At 54.3% G+C, this 19,265-nt stretch overlaps 1 protein-coding gene across 7 annotated transcripts in view; it reads left to right on the forward strand.

The window, feature by feature from the left end:
- Window positions 1-19,154, forward strand: part of RADIL (Rap associating with DIL domain) — a 71,717-nt gene extending 52,563 nt beyond the window's left edge. For 6 of the 7 annotated variants that reach the window (XM_048868001.2, XM_075117593.1, XM_048868002.2 and 3 more), the window contains 7 exons: window positions 2,918-3,078; window positions 4,199-4,340; window positions 5,697-5,887; window positions 9,077-9,500; window positions 12,028-12,167; window positions 13,870-14,009; window positions 15,355-19,154. In XM_048868001.2, coding sequence (XP_048723958.2) covers window positions 2,918-3,078; window positions 4,199-4,340; window positions 5,697-5,887; window positions 9,077-9,500; window positions 12,028-12,167; window positions 13,870-14,009; window positions 15,355-15,463 — 1,307 coding nt within the window. In that variant the 3' untranslated portion in view covers window positions 15,464-19,154. The remainder of the gene's footprint in view (window positions 1-2,917; window positions 3,079-4,198; window positions 4,341-5,696; window positions 5,888-9,076; window positions 9,501-12,027; window positions 12,168-13,869; window positions 14,010-15,354) is intronic. The other variant, XM_075117594.1, reaches the window with a different exon arrangement.
- The last annotated feature ends 111 nt before the right edge of the window (window positions 19,155-19,265 follow it).

Consider the following 19,265-nt stretch of genomic DNA (forward strand, 5'->3'; position numbering starts at 1 on the left):
GTCCTGCAGGGATCAGTTCTTGGTCCTGCACTATTTAAAATTTTTATCAATTGCCTGGAAGAAATCATAAATCACTGATGAGATTTATAGATGACACAAAAATTGAGGGAGTGGTCTCCGATACAGAGTGATCTGGATTGCTTGGTAAACTGGGCATAAATGTAAATGTCTACATCTAGGAACAAAGAATGTTGGTCATACTTACAGGAAGCAGTGACTGAAACAGATTAGGGGGCTGTAGGGGATAATCAGCTGAACAGGAGTTCCCACTTTGACACTGTGGCCAAAAGGCTAATGTTGACCCTGGGATGCATAAACAGGGAAATCCTGAGTAGAAGTAGAGAAGTTATTTTATGTCCGTATTTAGCAGACATAAGGAGTGTGACTGCTATTAGAATACTGTGTCCAGTTCTGGTGCCCACAATTCAAGAAGGATGTTGATAAATTGAAGAGGGGTCAGAGAAAAGCCTCTAGAATGATTAATGGATTAGAAAACCTGCCTTATAGCGATAGATTCAAAGCGCTCAATCTGTTTATCTTAGCAAAGAGAAGGTTAAGCGGGGACTTGATCACAAATCTGCCCGGGGAACAAATATTTAAGAACAGGCTCTTCAGTCTAGCAGAGAAAGGTCTAACATGATCCAGTGGCTAGAAGGTGAAGCTAGACAAATTCTGACTAGAAATAATGTGCAAATTTTTGAGAGTGAGGGTAACTAACCACTGGAACAATTTACTAAGTCTCAATTTTAAAATCAAGATTGGATGTTTTTCTAACAGATCTGATCTAGGAATTATTTTAGGGACGTTCCCTGGCCTGTGTCATGCAGGAGGTCAGGCTAGATGAGCACAGTAGTCCCTTCTGGCCTTGGAATTTCTGAATCTCACCCATTAGTGAGGCCGGCCTGGCACAGCATGTGGGTCCTGCGCGAGGCGGTTTGCTGCAGGAAGGACACAGAACCTCGATAGAGATAGAACATTGAATGGTGAGCCCCAAACCTGAGATTTGTCCGCCAGAGTTATGTTTTCCATGCATCCTTCGGCATCGCTGGAAGAGCAGTTACTTTTGTGTCCATGCAGCGGGGTTGCAGTATAGGGCACACAGTCCAGTGGGGTGATGGAATTAGGACCTTGATGAGGCTAAATTAGCCGTAGGTCCAACAAACTAGAGCCTTCTGCTATAGCATGGCTTCCCTCTGGTTTAATCAGCATGGGCCCCATCCTGCTCCCAGTGAAGTCCATGGCAAAGTGCCTGTGGACCTTCTGGTACAAGATCAGGCCCAACACCTACAGCAGAGTTGGGCTCTACACCTAGATCAAACTTCCTCCCAGCCAGCAGGGCTCAAATCTGGTGTCGGGGTGGAGGTGTGAGGTGAGGGTCAGATTCTGGATCACAGTTCGGGGTGTGGGGGAGGGGGCTCAGTAGTTCCTAGTGTGGAAGGTGGTGGGCTCTGAAGCAGCCCAGCCCTATTGGATTACAGCCTCCTGCCGCTGTAGTTCCTTCCTTTTAACCGGAGCACCAGCTCCCTTCCCCCCCACCCCCTGCCTCCCCATTTCCATGGGCCCACAGGCTGAGTCTTGGCTCACTGCCTATCAAGGACAGCATAAGCTTTCAAATGTTTGTCTCTGGAGTTGATTTCCTGCACGTGGGAGCTGATTAGAGCAGATTAGAGTGTGAAATCCTGCTGTCCCCTGGGACAGCCGGCTCCTCGCCTGGGCCACGTGCTGCCTCTTGTGTTCTCGGAGCTGGGCTTGGCTTTAGGGCCCCACATCATCCCAGGGAGGAAGGGAAGTGCTGGGTCACCCCCATGCAGGATCATGGGGGGAAGAGGAAGAACCCGGCCTTCCTCAGAAACTGGATCTGAGCACTGACGTGCATCTCTCTCAATAAAACCCCAGGATCAGCAACTGCCATTTCTGCTGCCCCAGTTCTATGGCCTGGCTTTACCTGGGTGCAGCTAAGGCGAGTCTGGGGAGATTAGGTATCTGGCGGACAGCAAGCTCAGGTCAGTCAATATCTGATGGATGACGCAGAGACTTCCCCTGTGCCCGCACTGCATGGGGAGAAGAGGACAAGGGCGGTGTGGAGAGCTGCCTGCCTTGCACAATCCAAGCGGGTGAATCGGTTTCTGGATGCGGGTGGAGGTTGGAGTCCTCGTGGATAATACAGGAGCTCTGCGATAGCCTCCTGGGGGAGGCAGGGGCTGCAGATTAGGAGAAGTTAGTTTACGTGATAGCTTGAAAAAAAGGTTTCTTCCCTTCCCCACAGCACCAGGTTTTGCTCGTAGGAGACTCCTGCAACTCGACATTTATCTGTATCCATCTGAAATGTGCTTCATGCTGCTAGCATGTGTCCTGCGGCAGGATGCCCAGCTGCTTCAGAAACGTTACACACAGCACAACTGAAAGGCGGCTATCTCTGGGGAGAAGGCTGGCAGCTAACCTCCAAATAGCACCCTGTACAACGCTATGGGGGCACCAGGGCATTCTGGCTAAGGCACTCACGAAGGATGCCCTGGGGTCTCTCGTGTCCACACAGAGCAGACGAATCTCACTGCTCTTGGCCACCGTTCTGCTGTGTCCAGCAAGTGCTGGCGTCTGTCAGAGCAGGGCGAGTATGTGCAGCTAGGCGAAGGACCCAATATGCAGGCTCTGGCTGGAGGGGGCTGCTTTCTGCCAGCCAAGTGACTGGGTTGTCTGACTTCTCCTTGGCTGAGCCTGTTGGTGGGCTGGACAGAGCAATCTTTGACCCTGGCAGCCGATTGCCTTCATGCTGTATCTGCGCCAGGGAGTAGGGTCGGCATGTGTCTTCTGAACCTGTAGCTGTCTGTATTGCAGCAGGGCCGGGCTCCTACTGCAAGTCAGGTTAAAGCAGCGCCGCGTGTGGCTGTTCATTCTCTCTTCCCCACCCTGTCCAAAGGCTTCTTCCACTGGTCGAAAGGAGTGAAGATCCGCGCCGGCCTGCGGCTCCTCCTGGAGTGGATGCGGGGCATGGGCTTCGGGCACCTGGCCGAGCAGTTCTTCAGCAAGCTTTCCAGCGTGGCTCACCTGCTGGCCATGCCGAGCACCCAGCTGGCACAGGTGAGACGTGCGTGGGCTTCTTGGCCCAGGGTATCGATGGCCTTTGGGACCCAGATCCTCAAAGGCCTGTAGACACCTAGCTCCCATTGAATCCAATCAGATCCCTGGGAGAGTCTGGGCCTGTGAGTGGCAGGAGAGCTCCTGTGAGCATCATGGGGATTGTTTGGGAGGGCCAGTTATTAGATGGGGCTCCCCGAGCCTGCGCTCCCCACGCTAACTGGGGGGTCATCTCCCCAAGGCAGGGAGCCACAAGCACCACAGTCCCTTTCATATGCAGCTTCCCTCTCTTTTCCCGTTAGAAGCATCATGGGACATCAAAGCAGAGGGGGTGGGGGAATCAATGCCCTTTCCCCGACACTGGGCCAAGATGGGAGCTCCCTGAGATAGGAGTGGAAGGCAGGGTTCCCTCCAGAATTTGCACTGGATCTGACGTGCCAGTGTCAAGACACGCGAAATCTCAGAGACTCGGGTGCGAAATCTCAGAGACTCGGGTGCGTTTTGTGTGCTGGGTGAATTTGATCCTTCCCGCGGAATGTGATGTCACTCTCGCGCTAGGCCAGGCTTTCAAACGCTGCCTCCCGAACCGTGCCTCTGGGCGGCACCTTTGCAAGCGCCAAGCAGGGCATGGCTCAGTTGCCCCAGAGCATGCCCATGCAGGACTGGGACAGCCGGCTTGGAATATGGCGACGAAGGGGCCGATTTGCGGGAATGTATTTGCCCAAAAATTGCCGGGTAGTTTCCCAGGAAATGGGACACCTTGTTTCAAAGCCAAACCTTGGGGGCCACATCCTCTCAACCAACATCTGCACCCATTTTGGTAGGGAGCAGCAGCATGAGGCATTGGTAGCATGAGGTAGGATTTCAGGCTTTCTGTGTCTTACATCCCGTCCTTGGCTTCAGTAGGCAGCTCCCGTATTGGAAGTAGCAGTGAAGCAAATACACAGCTGAGCATTAGTGGTGCCCTGCCACTCCTGGGCTCTCTAGACCCCTTAGCATGCTGCTCACTTGCTGACGAGCCGAGCTAAGCTCATTCCCCATTGATAAGCCTGCTTCGCTCCCTGCTGTCTGCCCTGTGCACCGTCCTGAGGCTGTCGCCTCAGCTCTCTCTGTCTTTGCTCAGATGACCTGGCCATTGCTGAGAGCCGAGTTCCCCGCCCTGAGCCCTGCTCAGCTCCATCACATCCTGACTCAGTCCCAGGCAGCGTCCGAGGTGCGGTGTGTCGCGGCCTGGCAGGAGGACAGCCCTGCAGCCTTCAAGACAGGTGAGCGCACAGCACTGGTGCGTCTGCGTTGTACTGGGGGTGGTGTGATCTGTGCCCTCGGTAGAGCTTCTGTTGTGGTTGTCCTGTATCTCCCACACTGCTGCAGGGCAGTGAAACCTGCACTAGGCTGCGTCCCAAGAGGTACTTTCCTCAGACCTGCCAGTACAGGTTGGTTATCCCAAGTTTTGCTGGTCCCTCGAGTGTTTTCATGGGGCTTGTAACCTCCTGTGCTTTGCAGGGGTTCCTGCATGACCGTGGACAGCCACAAAGAACTACAGTCCTGTAGCCTGAGGGTCTACTTGAACTGCCCTGAGGCAAAGGGAGCTCGGGCTGAAGGCTGAGCCTGGTATGGTAGGGACTAGAGCACATGGCCTCCATGTGCTGCTCTACCTAGACAGGCAGCATGAGTTGGGGCTGCACTGTCAGCCTGAACGTGGAGTGTCCTGACTCTGGTTTGAGCCACTCCGATGCAGGGGCACGCGGCGGGGCAGGGGGTAACAATGTGGTGGAATCACAGTCTTCCCCGACAGATCCAGGGGACACATGACTCCCCCTGTGGGTGAACGTTGGCTGTACCCCGTGCTATCAATGCCATTATCTATGGTGTTGATATCCCCCCTTACCATAGAGCTGAGCACCTCGCAGTCTTTAACATGTTGGCAGTACTTACCCTCATTGAACAGAAAAGGTGCAGAGTGAGATTGACTCATCCAGGGCAAATGGTGGAGCAGGGCATTGGACCCAGCTCTCTGAAGTCTCAGGCTGGCACCCTAACCACTAGACCATCCTTCCTCCACTAGCATGTACCCAGACATATCGGGCTGTGACATAGGAGGGGCTGAAGTGCTAAAGACTCAGCACTTCCCCCTGCCCCAGGGCTCAGCAGCATGATCTTGGCTACCGGAGAAAAGAGAGATCAGGACACTGTGAAGTGGGTGGAAATGGATCAAGGAGTGCAAGAGATTGGATTACGGCTCTTCTAGCAACAGCTACGGGACGTAGGGGGAACAGGCCCCAGAGCAGCGGATCTGGAAGCTACAGAGCCCTTTTCTAAATGACACAGGGAGGAGGAGATAAAGGTTCTGAACAACCCATTCGAGAGTTTGGAACAAGCAAGGGGCACAACCCAGGGGAGCTAAGCAGAGCGAAGGCGTTAGCTAGTGCCCCCTGCCCCTTTCTCACTGGCACATGGAGGCCAGTTGTGTAGGGTTGTGACCTAGAGGATGCTGGGATTGGTTCCCATGCAGATACTTGGCTTGCAGGACCTGGGGAAGAGCAATGGCCCCGCAATCTGGGAGCAGGGCTGGGGCTCAGGTGGGTCACACACCAACACCTGCTTCCCCCTGTGTTTTGCAGACGAAGTGCTAGAGTCCTTTGATAACCACCCGCCCATCGTCCTGCCAAGTGGAGGATTTAAGGTGGACTTGGAGGTGGAGACGCTGGACGATAACGTGTACCGGCATCTCCTGTACATCCGTCACTTCCTGTGGAGTCTGCGGAGCAAGAGCCCCCACGCCGGTGACTTGCTGGAGTTGGAGCCCGTGAAGGTAGCAGTCGCTGACCCAGGGAGAGCATTGTCCCTGCTAGCTCTTAGGGACATCATAGATCCCCGGCCATCCTGCACAGATCTCCCATGATCTCACCTTCACCTCTGAGTCCCATGCTCTACCTGCCAGGCCATACTGCCCCCCGCCGCTCCCTCGGCTTTGATCCGCGCCGCCCCCCCGCCGCTCCCTCAGCTTCGATCCGCGCCGGCCCCCCCAACCCCCGCCGCTCCCTCGGCTTTGATCCGCGCCGTCCCCCCCAACCCCCGCCGCTCCCTCGGCTTCGATCCGCGCCGTCCCCCCCAACCCCCGCCGCTCCCTCGGCTTCGATCCGCGCCGCCCCCCCCAACCCCCGCCGCTCCCTCGGCTTCGATCCATGCCGCCCCCCCCGCCGCTCCCTCGGCTTCGATCCTATTAGCCAGGAGTTACTGACTCACACTTTCCATATTCTAAGCCCCATCACGTCTTGCTGTAGCTGAGCCCAGAAAACATGAGCCTGCTCTCTCTCCAGGTTTCCTGGGCAGTGGCTGACATTGCCACATTGGCCTCTGCCACTCCCTGGGGCTCGTTAGTCCAATCCATTGATCTTAGACTTTTTTGGGGGGGGGGGCAAGTGGCACAGTCTTCATATGAGGGAAGAGTTAGAGGGAAGTGCTGGTACCCAGGAGCATTAGGCAAGATGCACCCACTAGGGGGAGGGACAATGAAGCCAGAAGATAGCACAGCCGATCAGCCAGGTGGATCTTTCTGTGCGTCTTTCCTTTCCTGCAGCATGTGAATGTGATACATTGGAATGGAGGTTTCGTCCATCCCCCACCGCTGGGAATTGGATGGTGTGGTGCCGTCTTTAATGACTAGAGCCGTGGTTCTTCCCGGGGGCGGGGGGCCGAGAGCAGGTTTCAGGGGGTCCACCAAGCAGGGCCAGAATTAGACTCCCTGGGGCCCCTGGGAGACAGCAGAAGCCTGACTGCCAGGGGCTGAAGCCGAAGCCTGAGCAATGTAGCTTTGGGGCGGGCCCCTGTGGCGTGGGGGCCGCAGGCAACTGCCCGGCTTGCTACCCCGTAATGCTGGCCCTGGCGGGGGTATGCAGAAAAGCAGTTATTGTGGCACAGGTGGACTGTGGAGTTTTTATTGCATGCTGGGGGGGCTTAGAACAAAAATGGTTGAGAAGCGCTGGGCTAGAGCATGGGTCATCCAACACTGGCCTTTTCTCAGTGACCGGGAACAGTGCAGAGCTCTGGGTCCCTGCGGTGGAGTAGCAATGGGTTTGTGTCTGCCGCAGTTCTTCCTGGGTATTTATCCTAAGCTCCCACCAGCCTCCGCTTTGAGAGGGAAGCGCACGCTGACTGTATGAGAGTAAAGGAGCCCTCTGCTGCCCTGCTGCATTATTTGCCGGGCGGCTGTTGGGACCAAGAGCCAGACCAGGAAGAGCGGAAGGGAGGGAGCCTGAGTTTGTGCGTGGCTGGGATAGTCTAACCCCGGCCCCTTTTCCGCAGGCCCGTGCTGGCCCTGGGAGTGTGCCAGCCAGACCAGTGCGATCACCCCGACTCCACGGGCTGTGCGCGCCTTTGGCTTTGCACCAGCCCTGGGAGTTTACTGGGGCTGTCTTGTGGGATGCAGGGGCTGGGAAGCCCTAGCGAGCTGATATCTCAAACTAGAGGAACCTGCACGCTGCTGTGCGGGATTAGTGCTGCTAATCCCCTTGCCTGGAGGAGGGCGAGGAGGTGTGGAGAAAGGACACGCTTGTTTTCACAATCTTGTTAGCAAGGAGGGGGAGGGAGGTGCCAGTTTGCAATGCAGCCTTTCCCTGTCTGTGCCCTTCCTGTCTCACCGCCCCCCATCCCCCTTGTCTCACTCCCTTTCTCTGTGCCCAAAGGGCTGCAGGTCTGGGTAGAAGTGGGGAGTACGTCGTGGCTCTGGACTCCGGAGAATGTCCTTCCCGCTCCAAGGGGTGTAATCAGCCTGGCCCGCTCCAAGGGGTGTAAGCAGCCTGGCCCGCTCTCACGTCCACACGCAGGCATTTGTGGGGTTACTGTTAATTAGCAAATGTGTGTAAAGTGCCGTCAGGGCTCAGTGTCCCTGCCACCCCTCCCCTGTGGAACTCCTCGGGAGGGAGCAGTTCTCGGGTGGGGAGTGACAGGAAATCCCCCTGCCTTCACCCCTGCAGCCAGCACGCGCAGTCCCAGGCCCTGCGAGCACAGCCGACTCCTGGCCGTTGTCTTCGTCCTCACGGGGTGCAGCTCCCTGCTGCAGCAAGAGGAGGATACCTCAGATCACCCCCCGCTCCCAGCCGGCCCCAGTGGGTGCCTAAAGGGCTCTGCGTTTGGAGCATTTCCTTGACTTTCTTGGCGACTGCCCCAGCGTGAAGTCCTGGGTTGGCCGGGGAGGTCCTTGGAAACCAGCCAGCAAGAGACTGGCCATCCCGCCGTTGCAGAACCTTGGAACGATTGGGGTACCAAAGAAGGGAGAGGCGTACTGCCATGCCAGCGCCACCTAGCTGAGGGGGAGTGTAGGCAACATGAACACTGTGGGCAGGCCATCGTTACAGCACACTAATGCCCTAAGGGGAACCCTTTCCGGGGTCAGAGTGCCACTTTCCAGTTTAGCGCCGACTGCTCGGGCAGGTGTCCGCCCAGGGAGTTATACCAATGTAACTACAGCGTTAGAATTGTGCTGGTAAGTTGCTCCATGTAGACAAGCCCTAACTAATTCCTAATTGCTAAAGCTTTGGGACCCACTGATGTACCGAGAAGAATCCAGGTGTAAACCTGCACCTGTCTGTGCAGCTGCTGGGGCAGTGGACCACACTGAGCTGGGGCTCCTGCATGGCAGTGCGCCCACAGAAAGGCTGGCTTTACCTGTGGGTGGGACGCGCTGTGGTCAGGACACGAGACGGGGACTCGGAAACTCTGGGGTCTCTGCCCAGCTCTAACGTTGCTTCCTCCTGTGACCCCGGCCAAGTCATTTCCCCTCTCTGGGCTCTGCTTCCCCCTGCTGACCAATGGGGCTAACAGCACTGCCCCAGCCCCCAGGAGGGGTCACACTGCTGCACTTTTGCCCCATGTTCAAGCTCTTAGGCAGAAGTTACTAAGTCACCTCCCTGCCCCCAGTGGAGGTCAGATACCAAAGTGAGGGGCAACCTAGATAGCTAGAGGGGCCAGGCTAACGCTCCGTATTTTTCTCCTTTTAAAGAAAGACGTTCCCACCAGCCAAAATGCCCCCGAGGTGCCCGAGAACACACTCACCTTGCCAGCCCTGGGGAATTCCTTTGGCCAGTCGGATTACAGACACCCAGGTAGCTGTGTGGAGGCAGAGGCTGCTGGGAGCCCTCCGCTCCCCACAGACATGAGCCGATCCCCCCGAGACTATTACACCAGTGAGCCACAGTGCCAAGAAAAACTCAAGCATCTGCAACTGCCCTGCAGCCTGGGGAAAAACCACATCTCCAAGGCCAGCGTGTTGCCAGTGGATCCCTCCTGCTTACTGACCCCTCCCAATACGCCTCTGAACTTTGACCCTGGATGCCCAGAATCCCCTCAGAGCACCAGCTGTGGGAAAGTCATCCAGGACCCCAGGAAGGATGGACTCAATGGCACCAAAGCCACCACCCCTGAAGGTACCGAGAACCTTTCCTGCCCTCAGATCCTCAGCGCTCACATGTTAGGCTCTGTCTTGCATTGCCAGTTTCCCTAGGAACTGCTTCCTGTAGGGACCACAACAAGTCTGGTTCCCCGGGGAACAGACTGGGGGTCAGACAAGCATGGCAGCCAGGAGAATAGAGCATAATCCAGCACCACTGGGCCTCCGTGGCCTGGCCTCTTTGCTTCTTGCCACAGGGGAAGGCTTCGTGGCCTAACCATCAGCAAGGCAACGATTTTGTCATACAAATGTTTAGTCAATTTCACAGCAGAGGTATGTGGAAAAAAATCCCCAAAGTCAGGGAGGGGTCCCAGCCCGGGGGTTGGAGGGGTTGGAGAGCGAGCTCACCCCACACCAGCAGGGGTGGGTCCGACTCCCTGCTTCAGTCATTGAAACCCTGTATGCTAGGTGGCACCACCCATCAGATTTGGCTCATCCGCCCCTCTGTCTCCATCTATGGTGGGGCGGACGGCCAAAGCAGAATTGTAGTGCGACCACATGAGTTGCAATGGCTGGAATGGGGCCCAGAGGAGCCGCAGCTGCAGGGCTCACGGACTGCATGAAAATTCACGATTACCGCGAGCAGCGTGACCTCTGTGCTGCACTCTAGCCTGAACCATCAGGTGAGCAATACCTGCATGCCCCGGCCCCAGCTGAGGTCAGCTTAACCTTTATCGTCCCAAGCTAGATACACCGAGCTCCGTCCCAAAGGCCTGGCTGCTCTGGGGGGGCTCTGAAGAGCCTTGGATGCTTTCTGTAAGAGCAGGCTCCCTTGGTCAAAGCGCCCCGCTCCCTTCCTTCCTGCCCTTTGCTATTAGCCAGTGAGCTGCCGCCCTGCAGCCCACCAGTGGGTGCCGTGTGTGCACAGACTGTGAAGTGCCTTCGGGTTCAGAAGATTTTGTAAAAGAAAGAAGATTTTATGACCTTGCTCCCAGAAGCAAGCAGAGGCCTTTTGCATCCATTTCAGACCTTTGTAGGGACACAGTGGGTGCTTGGCATCTAAATCCCACTGCCCCTTCTGAAGAAGCAGCAGGTAATTGGTTTGCATGTGTGAACCAGTGTCCAGTAGATGGAACTGAACAGAGGCAGGAAGGGATTTGCAAGACACCTGGGCATCAGGGGGGCACTCCTGAAAGAGCAGCTAGTTGAAAATCCCACATTTTGCACATATTGGCAGCTGCGTTTCTCGTGGCCAATGGCAGGGTGATTATGCCCATGTGTTTATTTTTAAAACCAGTCCCTCTCCCGCCAGCTGTGAGCCAGGAGAGGAAAGGAAAGGCCAGCAAATAGAAGCCAGATGTCAGTACGACTGTGTGCTGTAGACAAAGCACCAAGCAGAGCTGGGTGGATTTCATTAGCTGAGCCCCAGGAGCAGCCTGTATCCATGTGAGAAGGCAACACTCCAGGAGTGTTTTATAAGGTCATTATAGTGGCCAGGAGGGGAAGCCAGACTCTCCTGGCTGACTGGGCTCCTCCGTATTCATGAATGCAGCGTGGAGTCATGGCCAGCTTGAGCCTTCATTGGCGTCATGTACCAAGCCGTAGCCAAAGCCAAAAAATTTCCAGTTCTGCAAAACCCAACCTGCTGGAGGAATTGAACGGCCTTTGCTTGTTCTCGTGCCACCATTTATTCTGAGAACTCTCCAGCCGCTGAGAAAAACTTACCCATTAACTCCCGAAACCCTGCAGAGCCGTTTAGGGCCAGATTTTCAGAGGTAGCAACCCAACGTGTCATTTTGTGCCCTCAGGATTTGTGCATCCCGGTTTCTGTATGTGCAGACATTCAGCCGGGGCCGGGCAAGCAGGCTTTGCATGTGTACAAGCCAAGGACCAAAACCTTATCCAAGAATCAGTGTGAGGGCAACACTTGGCTACATTTGGAGAGGCCCGTTTGAGCTTTTCCGGCCAACAGGCTCTGGAGCTCTCCAGACAGGCCCGGGGGAAGAGGGCAGAGCGCTTTTGCCAGCCATCCTGCCGCTCCCAGGCTCATCCATGTTAGTTCCCAATGTCTGACGTTCTAGACTGACGTTTAATGGATCCTGCAGCCACCAGGCTCTCCTCTCTAGGCCGAGCCCCTTGTCTAGAAGCATGTTCTGCCCCAAGCTGTCAGGGCTAGTGCTAGCCCATTGCAGGCCCTAATCAGGAATATTTTTGTCCCCTCTTCCCCCCAACACATACTAATAACTAATACAAGACCCCCTTGAGTTGCTCCAGGCCCTAAGCAATTGCTTAGTCTGCTTATGCCGAGCGCCGGCTCTGCCTGCATGAAGTGCCGTTGCATTGGCAGTTTGGCCAAGCCAAAATGAAGTGAGCCCGCCCTCCCCGCCAGATGTGCTGCTGGCAAGCACAGGGGCACTCCAGGGAGCCTGGCTGATACGCTGCTTATTTCAGCTGTGATTGCCGGCGGGGCAAGAAAGGAGGAGCTCTGTGCAGAGAGGAGCAGGCTGGGTTGGGTGAATACTGGAGGAATATTTGTCTGACCCTTTGCATCTCTTTGGCCCCAGGGTGTTCTCCGATGCCCTACGACTATCCCACACCAGCTTCCTCCAGTCGCAGCTCCGCCACGGATGATTTCTGCTACGTCTTTGTGGTGGAATTGGAAAAAGGGCCCATCGGGTTGGGGATGGGACTGATTGATGGCTTGGTGAGTATATCCTGCTCTGCCTCGCAGAATATTTAGAACTGGGCTCGTGCTGCAGGGAATGTATTATATGAAGATGAAAAGTGATCTGTAAAGCTCATGCCGCTCGTATGCCCTATAGCTTCCTTTCCTGTGAAATCTGACCAAGTGGTTGCTTGGGTTAATCTCTGGGGTGAATGCAAGTGCCGTGATTTCTTAGGTTATTCTGAGGGATCCCAATAAAGCCCTGTAAGGAATCAGATCTCAGACACCTGTTAGCGCAGACCCAGCTGTAATGCTTATATCAAAGCTGCCCCAAGGCCCGTGGAGAATAGATGAAATTAAATCTGCCCAACGCTATTGCTAGAGTCCTTTGCGGAAGAAGGATGCAAGACTAAGGAAGGCCTTTCCTACCCTGTCACAAGTGATAGGTGAATGTCAAAAAAAAAATCTGGCCAGATGCGGGCCAGGTGGAGGACCCCCTCCCAAGAGCTCATTGCTGAGTAGGAATGAAATGGTTTGTCCTGCCCTGCATTCACAGCACATGCTCAGAATAGCCAATGCTGAGTGCAAGCAGAAAAGTCACAGGAACGTCCCTGCTCTCATGCGCTAGGGGTTGCAATCTGGTTTAGCGCAATGGGTCACTGTAACTGGGGCCTTTCTCAGCAGTGCATTAGTCAGTAGAAAAATAAGGCCTTACCCGTAGTCCTAACTGTATTTCATGTGCACTCAGTGAGGGAGCTTTGTCCTGCCAGAGGGCAGCCTGGCTTGTTGATTATGCTCCTCCCAGAATTAAAATGAATAAGGGAAGTGTGGCCAGCAGTCTCCTCTGTCCACCTGGAGGTGCAAACAGCGCAGAGGGCTCCCCTTCTTTCCGCGTGGATTAGAGCGCTTCCGTAGCCCAGGGCTGCAAACACCCAGCTACTAGAACCCGCAGGAGGTCCACAGGCAGCAGTAGCTGCCAGGCCCTCAGAATTTCAGCCAGCTGCTTTTCCTCCTAGCTCTGCAGCAGCCTTGCCCTGGCATCTGGAGAAGCTTGGCCTGTTGGTACTGCAGAATTCTTGGAGCAGGTCATGAGACTCCCACTGAGCGGACAAAGGAACTAGGGCACGTGTTTGGCATCTTCTCAGGCTGTAGGAATGCATAAGCTGGGGGAAGTCACTGATCCTAGGTCTTCCTTTGTAGGTGGTGGGGACAGACTGCAAAATCCATTTCATGCACACACACCTCGTGTTCACCTTTTCCCTTGCAAAGTCATCTGCACTTGGAAAATGTTCTACAAGCACCTCGCCCTTGCTCACATAGATTCAGCTCCGCCGGCATGAGCAACCTTGGGCACGGGCTGCTATAGGTGATTGAAAAAGCAACCCAAACCCACCCCACACAGTGTGCTACCATTTTCAGAAATGCCAAAGTCCCATTTTCAAAAGCGACAGACACTCGGGAGCTTACTAAAGGTCCGGGGCCCTTAGCTGCCCCAAAGCAACTTAAAAAGGGGACTGTGGCGTGGAAGTTGTTCAGTGGCTCTTGACAATTGCACCCGGTGCCTTGTAAGCCTGCTCCAAGCAGGAGTTCTAAATGCCTGCAGCAGCTAGTAACCCAGTGGACACAGAGGCTCCCAACACGGCCGACCCAGAGCTGTAGAGTGCGAGAAGCTGTGTAGCCCTTTGTCTTGTGCAGAACCTGTCTCACCACTGCCTTCGTACTGACCGTTATTTGTTGACAGCACACCCCTTTGAACTCTCCCGGCATCTACATCAGGACCCTCATCCAGGGCAGTCCTGCAGCCTCAGATGGCAGACTCTCCATAGGCGACCGCATCCTGGCTGTTAACGGCACCAGTCTGATTGGAGCAGACTACCAGAGGTAAAATAAAAAAGGAAGAAGCCGGGGTGTGGGAGGCATTGAAGGCTGTGATGTATGTTGCAAAAGAGCAGGCATGGCTCTACTGGCGTCTTGGCCCAGTACTCAACAGCGCAGGAGAAAGTCATTGCTAGACCCTTCTCTAGCAGCTGCAGGCATTTTAAACTCCTGCTCAGAGCAGGCTCACAGTCTCCGAGGTCCTCTTGCTCCTGGTGATGCCTGGGCTAGTAGCCATGTGCTTAGTACACAGAAGGGAGTGTTCTGTACCACAGGGAACGCAGGAGAGCCACCATGTGGCTAGCAAAGTGGCACCAACAACGAAAGTTTGTGAGAGAGCCAGGAGTTTCAAATAGCAACTGCTGGCAAAAAGCGTGTGTCTGGTGAAAAGATCAGTGCTCTCCTGCCAGAGTGGGCAGGTATTTCCCTGCCCTGGAGTCCACCTGCTAGAGCAGTACACACTCCATCCCTGTCCACCACCATGCCAGGTAGTATGACCCTTTCAAGATAATCCCTCAAGTGGCGTTTCTTTAAACTGTAGCCCAGGTCCATTCAGTTGGAAGGAGCAGCACTGGCCTGGCCCTTGGAAAGCCCTGGCTACAGGGAATGTTACTTTGACTAGAACAGGTCTGTGCATTGCAGGAAATGCTTGTTTCTTATAAGTGATGTTGCTCTGTGCGGTCTGCGACCCTCATAGGATTAAAAACAATTCCAGAGGAGAAATAACCTCTGCTGGTAGCACTGACCATGCAGATGGTGTGTGCATCTCTGTCAGTGATCCAGCTGTCAGGGGAGAAGAATGGCATCTTGTAAGGGGAGCAAGGAGCAGCCTAGTGTTGAGTATCACCCTGAGGGCAAGCACCTGGCTGTAGCCCAGCTCCAAACTCACTTAATGCTTCCAGGGGACAAGTAAATTAAAGCTTCAGCCCCTCCTGACTTTCTTTGATGTGAACAAAGAGCTGGACAGCAAGTGTAAGGGGGAGATAGGACAGAACCTGATTGCTAGGGAGCTGGAGGAGGTTAGTGCAGCGGGGGAGATGAGTAACTGTAAACCCCCACCCAGCAAGTAAACATCAACAGCAACTACCCAGAGGAATGCAGTGAAGCAGCTGCAACCAAAAAGCCTGGCTCTTGGGACCTTGTCTCTAAAGCCTGCCTCGCACTTGCTGTGCCAAGGGCAAGAGAGGGATGGAGCAGGGGGAGAGCCTCCAACAGGACTGCCAGCCCAACCCGTGCTCCGCAAGAGCTGACTAGAGGGATCCTCAGTGTCACACGAGCCAGCCGCTGCTCTGGGTAGTGAGCCTGGGGCCATGGCATTAACCTCCCTGTTCCTGTTGTGTGGTCTCTCCAGTGCAGTGGAGCTTATCCGGTCTGGAGGGAAGAAGCTGCGGTTTCTGGTTGCCAAGTCTGACATGGAAATAGCCAAGAAAATCAGCTCCAGCTCACCATCGTCCTCTTAACGCTCACGTTGCAAGGGCCTGGCCGTAGCCCCCTACAAACGAAGCTGCCGTCAAGGCCAACTACACGAAAGCTGGTGGGATGGGCAGAGACTGTACGTGGAACACGGAGGATCCAGTGTGAAATTGCACCATTCCAGGACTAAAGACCTGTTCTCAATTTGCTTTTCAGGCTGTTGGGTATCTCTGTTCTGCTCTGCCAGGGTCCAGGGAGGGCACTGCTGAGCGAGTGAGGGAGGGGGCTTTACAATCCAAATGCCCCTCCGCTCACAGGTGTATCGCATGGGCTCATTTTACAGAGTTGTCCTTCCCCCTGCCAGCCTGAGCATGGGGTTTCCATAGCCCCCTACTTACCTGCCCACCCACACTCCTCTTTGCAGAGGACAGATCCCATTCCAGGCAACGTTCTCTTCGGCTCAACCGAGCTTAGGAACAAGCTATTCCATTCCTCTGCACCCAGAGGGCGAGGCAGGGCTGGTGCCTGACTGGCAGTGGGGGCCCTAGCGGCTGCTGTTGCAATTATTGAGTTACCTAGCACTGAGACCTGGGAGATTTTGAGCACCTAGTGATTAACATAACAATTACAGTTAACGTAGGCCAGAACTGCCAGGGAACATTTATTACAAACCCCAAACAGCTGCTTTGCTGGAATAAACTCAGGTTCCTGGGCTGTGAAAGGTGGCAGCAGAATGTCACCCTCTGGCCCTTCAAGCTGGATTCCTGAGGTTCATAGAATCATAGAATATCAGGGTTGGAAGGGACCTCAGGAGGTCATCTAGTCCAACCCGCTGCTCAAAGCAGGACCAATCCCCAATTAAATCATCCCAGCCAGGGCTCTGTCAAGCCTGACCTTAAAAACTTCTAAGGAAGGAGATTCCACCACCTCCCTAGGCAACGCATTCCAGTGTTTCACCACCCTCCTAGTGAAAAAGTTTTTCCTAATATCCAACCTAGACCTCCCCCACTGCAACTTGAGACCATTACTCCTTGTCCTGTCCTCTTCTACCACTGAGAATAGTCTAGAACCATCCTCTCTGGAACCACCTCTCAGGTAGTTGAAAGCAGCTATCAAATCCCCCCTCATTCTTCTCTTCTGCAGACTAAACAATCCCCGTTCCCTCAGCCTCTCCTCATAAGTCATGTGTTCCAGACCCCTAATCATTTTTGTTGCCCTTCGCTGGACTCTCTCCAATTTATCCACATCCTTCTTGTAGTGTGGGGCCCAAAACTGGACACAGTACTCCAGATGAGGCCTCACCAATGCCGAATAGAGGGGGACGATCACGTCCCTCGATCTGCTCGCTATGCCCCTGCTTATACAAGGTTGGGGGTGCCTGAAGTACTAACAAATAACAGAACAACTGGGGTGCAGGAAATGACTTTTACAGGGACAGGCTTTAGCAGCATAAGCTGATGCAATGGGCTGTCATGGTGGAACGGATGCGAGCGTTACATTCACTTCCTCCAGGGCCTGGCAGTCAGTTCACCCTGCCCTGGTGTCGTGCCTTGCTGCTGGAAGGCTAGGACCACCCCCTCTGGGCCCTGCGCTGGAAAGGTCCTTCTCCTTTCCTCATCACCCCCGCGTGGGCTGCTCCCCGGCTCTAGCATGGGCCCTGCTGCACAGGGGAATCTAGTTTTAAACCTTCTCTAAAGCTGGCCCTTCAACAGCTTCCAGTGACGTTGGCCTGGGGAGAGGCCTGTGAAGCCCACACTTGAAAGCGAAGCCCCCAGCCAAGGTGAACTAATATGACCTCTTGCTTTGGTAAAGTACTCACAGGGGAACAACCTGCGCTGACAGTTTCACAAAATGGAGACATGGCTGCAACCCAGGCAGAGTGGCTGCTCTTACGTGTTCTCGTTGGCTGCATGGGTGATGCCTTATCCGCTGCAGGGGCAAGCCCAGGCTCTTAGAAGGACACAGCTGGGGCAGTAATCTTTTTTACTGGACCAACTACCGTTGGTGAGAGAGAAAGAGACAAGTTTTTGAGCTACACAGAGCTCTGCTTGAGGTCTGGGAGGGGCACTGTTAACTCCAAGATTGAACAGACAGTTTAGCATAAGTATTTGCCTCATATTCTAACCATTCAAGGTGAAGGGGCCTGTTAACACCCCTGTAGTCATATAGGACCAAAAAAAGGAGGTGGGAGGGGGGTTATGGAATAAGCCATAAATCCTTAGCAGGCAGCCTGCAGCTCATTAGTAAGTGAAGAAGTCAAACCTCCCCCACATAGATCTAGGGGCATACTTTTGAAGGCATGGCTACTTTTGCAGCCGGACTTGACTAAGTGCAAATGGCAGCAGTTAGATGGCAAGTAGCCAGGTTGCAGGCCCCAGCAGGTATGTAGCTCTGTGGATACCACAGTGTGGATACCAAATCAGGGGTAGTTTTAAAAAGTGTAGCCACTGCTGAAACATACAGGCAGAGCTGGGGAGTTGCTCCATGGACCTGAGTCTGTCTCCCATGCACCATCCCATCTTCTGCATACCTCAGCTGCTCAGCAGTGCCTGCTATGGCCATGCTGATGATGTTAAACAATGCCTGGCCTTGAAACAGACATTCCCCCTTTTTGGGAAGTCAGTCACAGCTTTAACAGCTTATTCCTAAGAGTGCACACACATCACTCAGCTCTCTCCTGCCAACAGGGTGCCTGCTCTACCAAGGGGGGAACTGTTTTAAGTGTAAGTATATTCTTCTGGGCTAGTGCAGATGAGCTGTGTGTGGGGTTTAGCAAGCGCAGAGGGAGAAAACCCTCCGCTCTTACTCCTGCACTTTGAAGTCAGTGGAAAAACCTCAGACTAATCACTGTAAGGTGGAAGTGCAGCATTAGCCCACCCACCACACCGCAGGGTTCTGTGCAGCCTCATGGACAAGGCATCTAAACCCACATTGCAAGCTCTCCAGGCTGACAGAAATAACCATTCAAGGCTAGTGCCTGGCTTCTGTGCTGTGGCATTCTCTTGCACAGCAGCGACTGGAGATACCCTTTAATTGTAACAGAAGCAGGTAACCACACGAAGGCAGCTCAAGGCTGTGGCTGCCTTATTAACAGTCAAAAGAACAGTGAACATTAGCTTGACCTTCCTCCATTGAGCCCTGGGATCCCCCCACCCATCCACTCCATGCCCCTGCCAGCTGAGGGCTTCAGAGACAGGCACAAGAACGGCCCTTGAGCCTCCAGGAGATCATGGTATATCCCCCCTACAGCCACACTTGTCCCAGCCCAGGGAGCAAGAGCCTGAGTTTGCAGCATGACAAAGCAGGGCCAGCTACGGCTTGATTCAGCAGTATCAAAGCAAGCCAAACATACTGCTCTCCAGCTTTGCAGCCCCCCTCCCCCCCAACCCATAAGGAGAATAGCATAATTCACCCCACAGGAGAAGTGACCAGCCTCCATAACTGGATGGGAAGCACCAAGCAATCGGCCCTCAATTGTCTTTCACTAATATTATAGTTAGCGCTAAATATTCCTATTGCCTGAGTGCGAAGTCAGAGGGCACATGCTCTCTGCCAGCAGCAGAAAGGGGCATGACCACTCCCCTCTCTTGTTAATACTGTACATCTCTACAATGTATATAGTTCTAGAGCAGACACGGAACAAAGACCAGGGCCCATCTGTGACAGGGCCGCTATGTTCAAGGAGTTGTTCGCGGTGTGAAAAATAAACTGGATACAATAAAACCTCCCTAAGCTCCATTCTGGTGGCCGTGGTTTGGAGCCTGTTTGGGCCTTGCCAGGTTCAACTGAACTTTAGAACAAAAAGGGAGCAGGGGCAGGCCCTCGCTTACCTAAATCATTTCCACAGGT

Source organism: Caretta caretta, chromosome 10, assembly GCF_965140235.1.
Source record: "Caretta caretta isolate rCarCar2 chromosome 10, rCarCar1.hap1, whole genome shotgun sequence".
Taxonomy (NCBI): Eukaryota; Metazoa; Chordata; order Testudines; family Cheloniidae; genus Caretta; species Caretta caretta.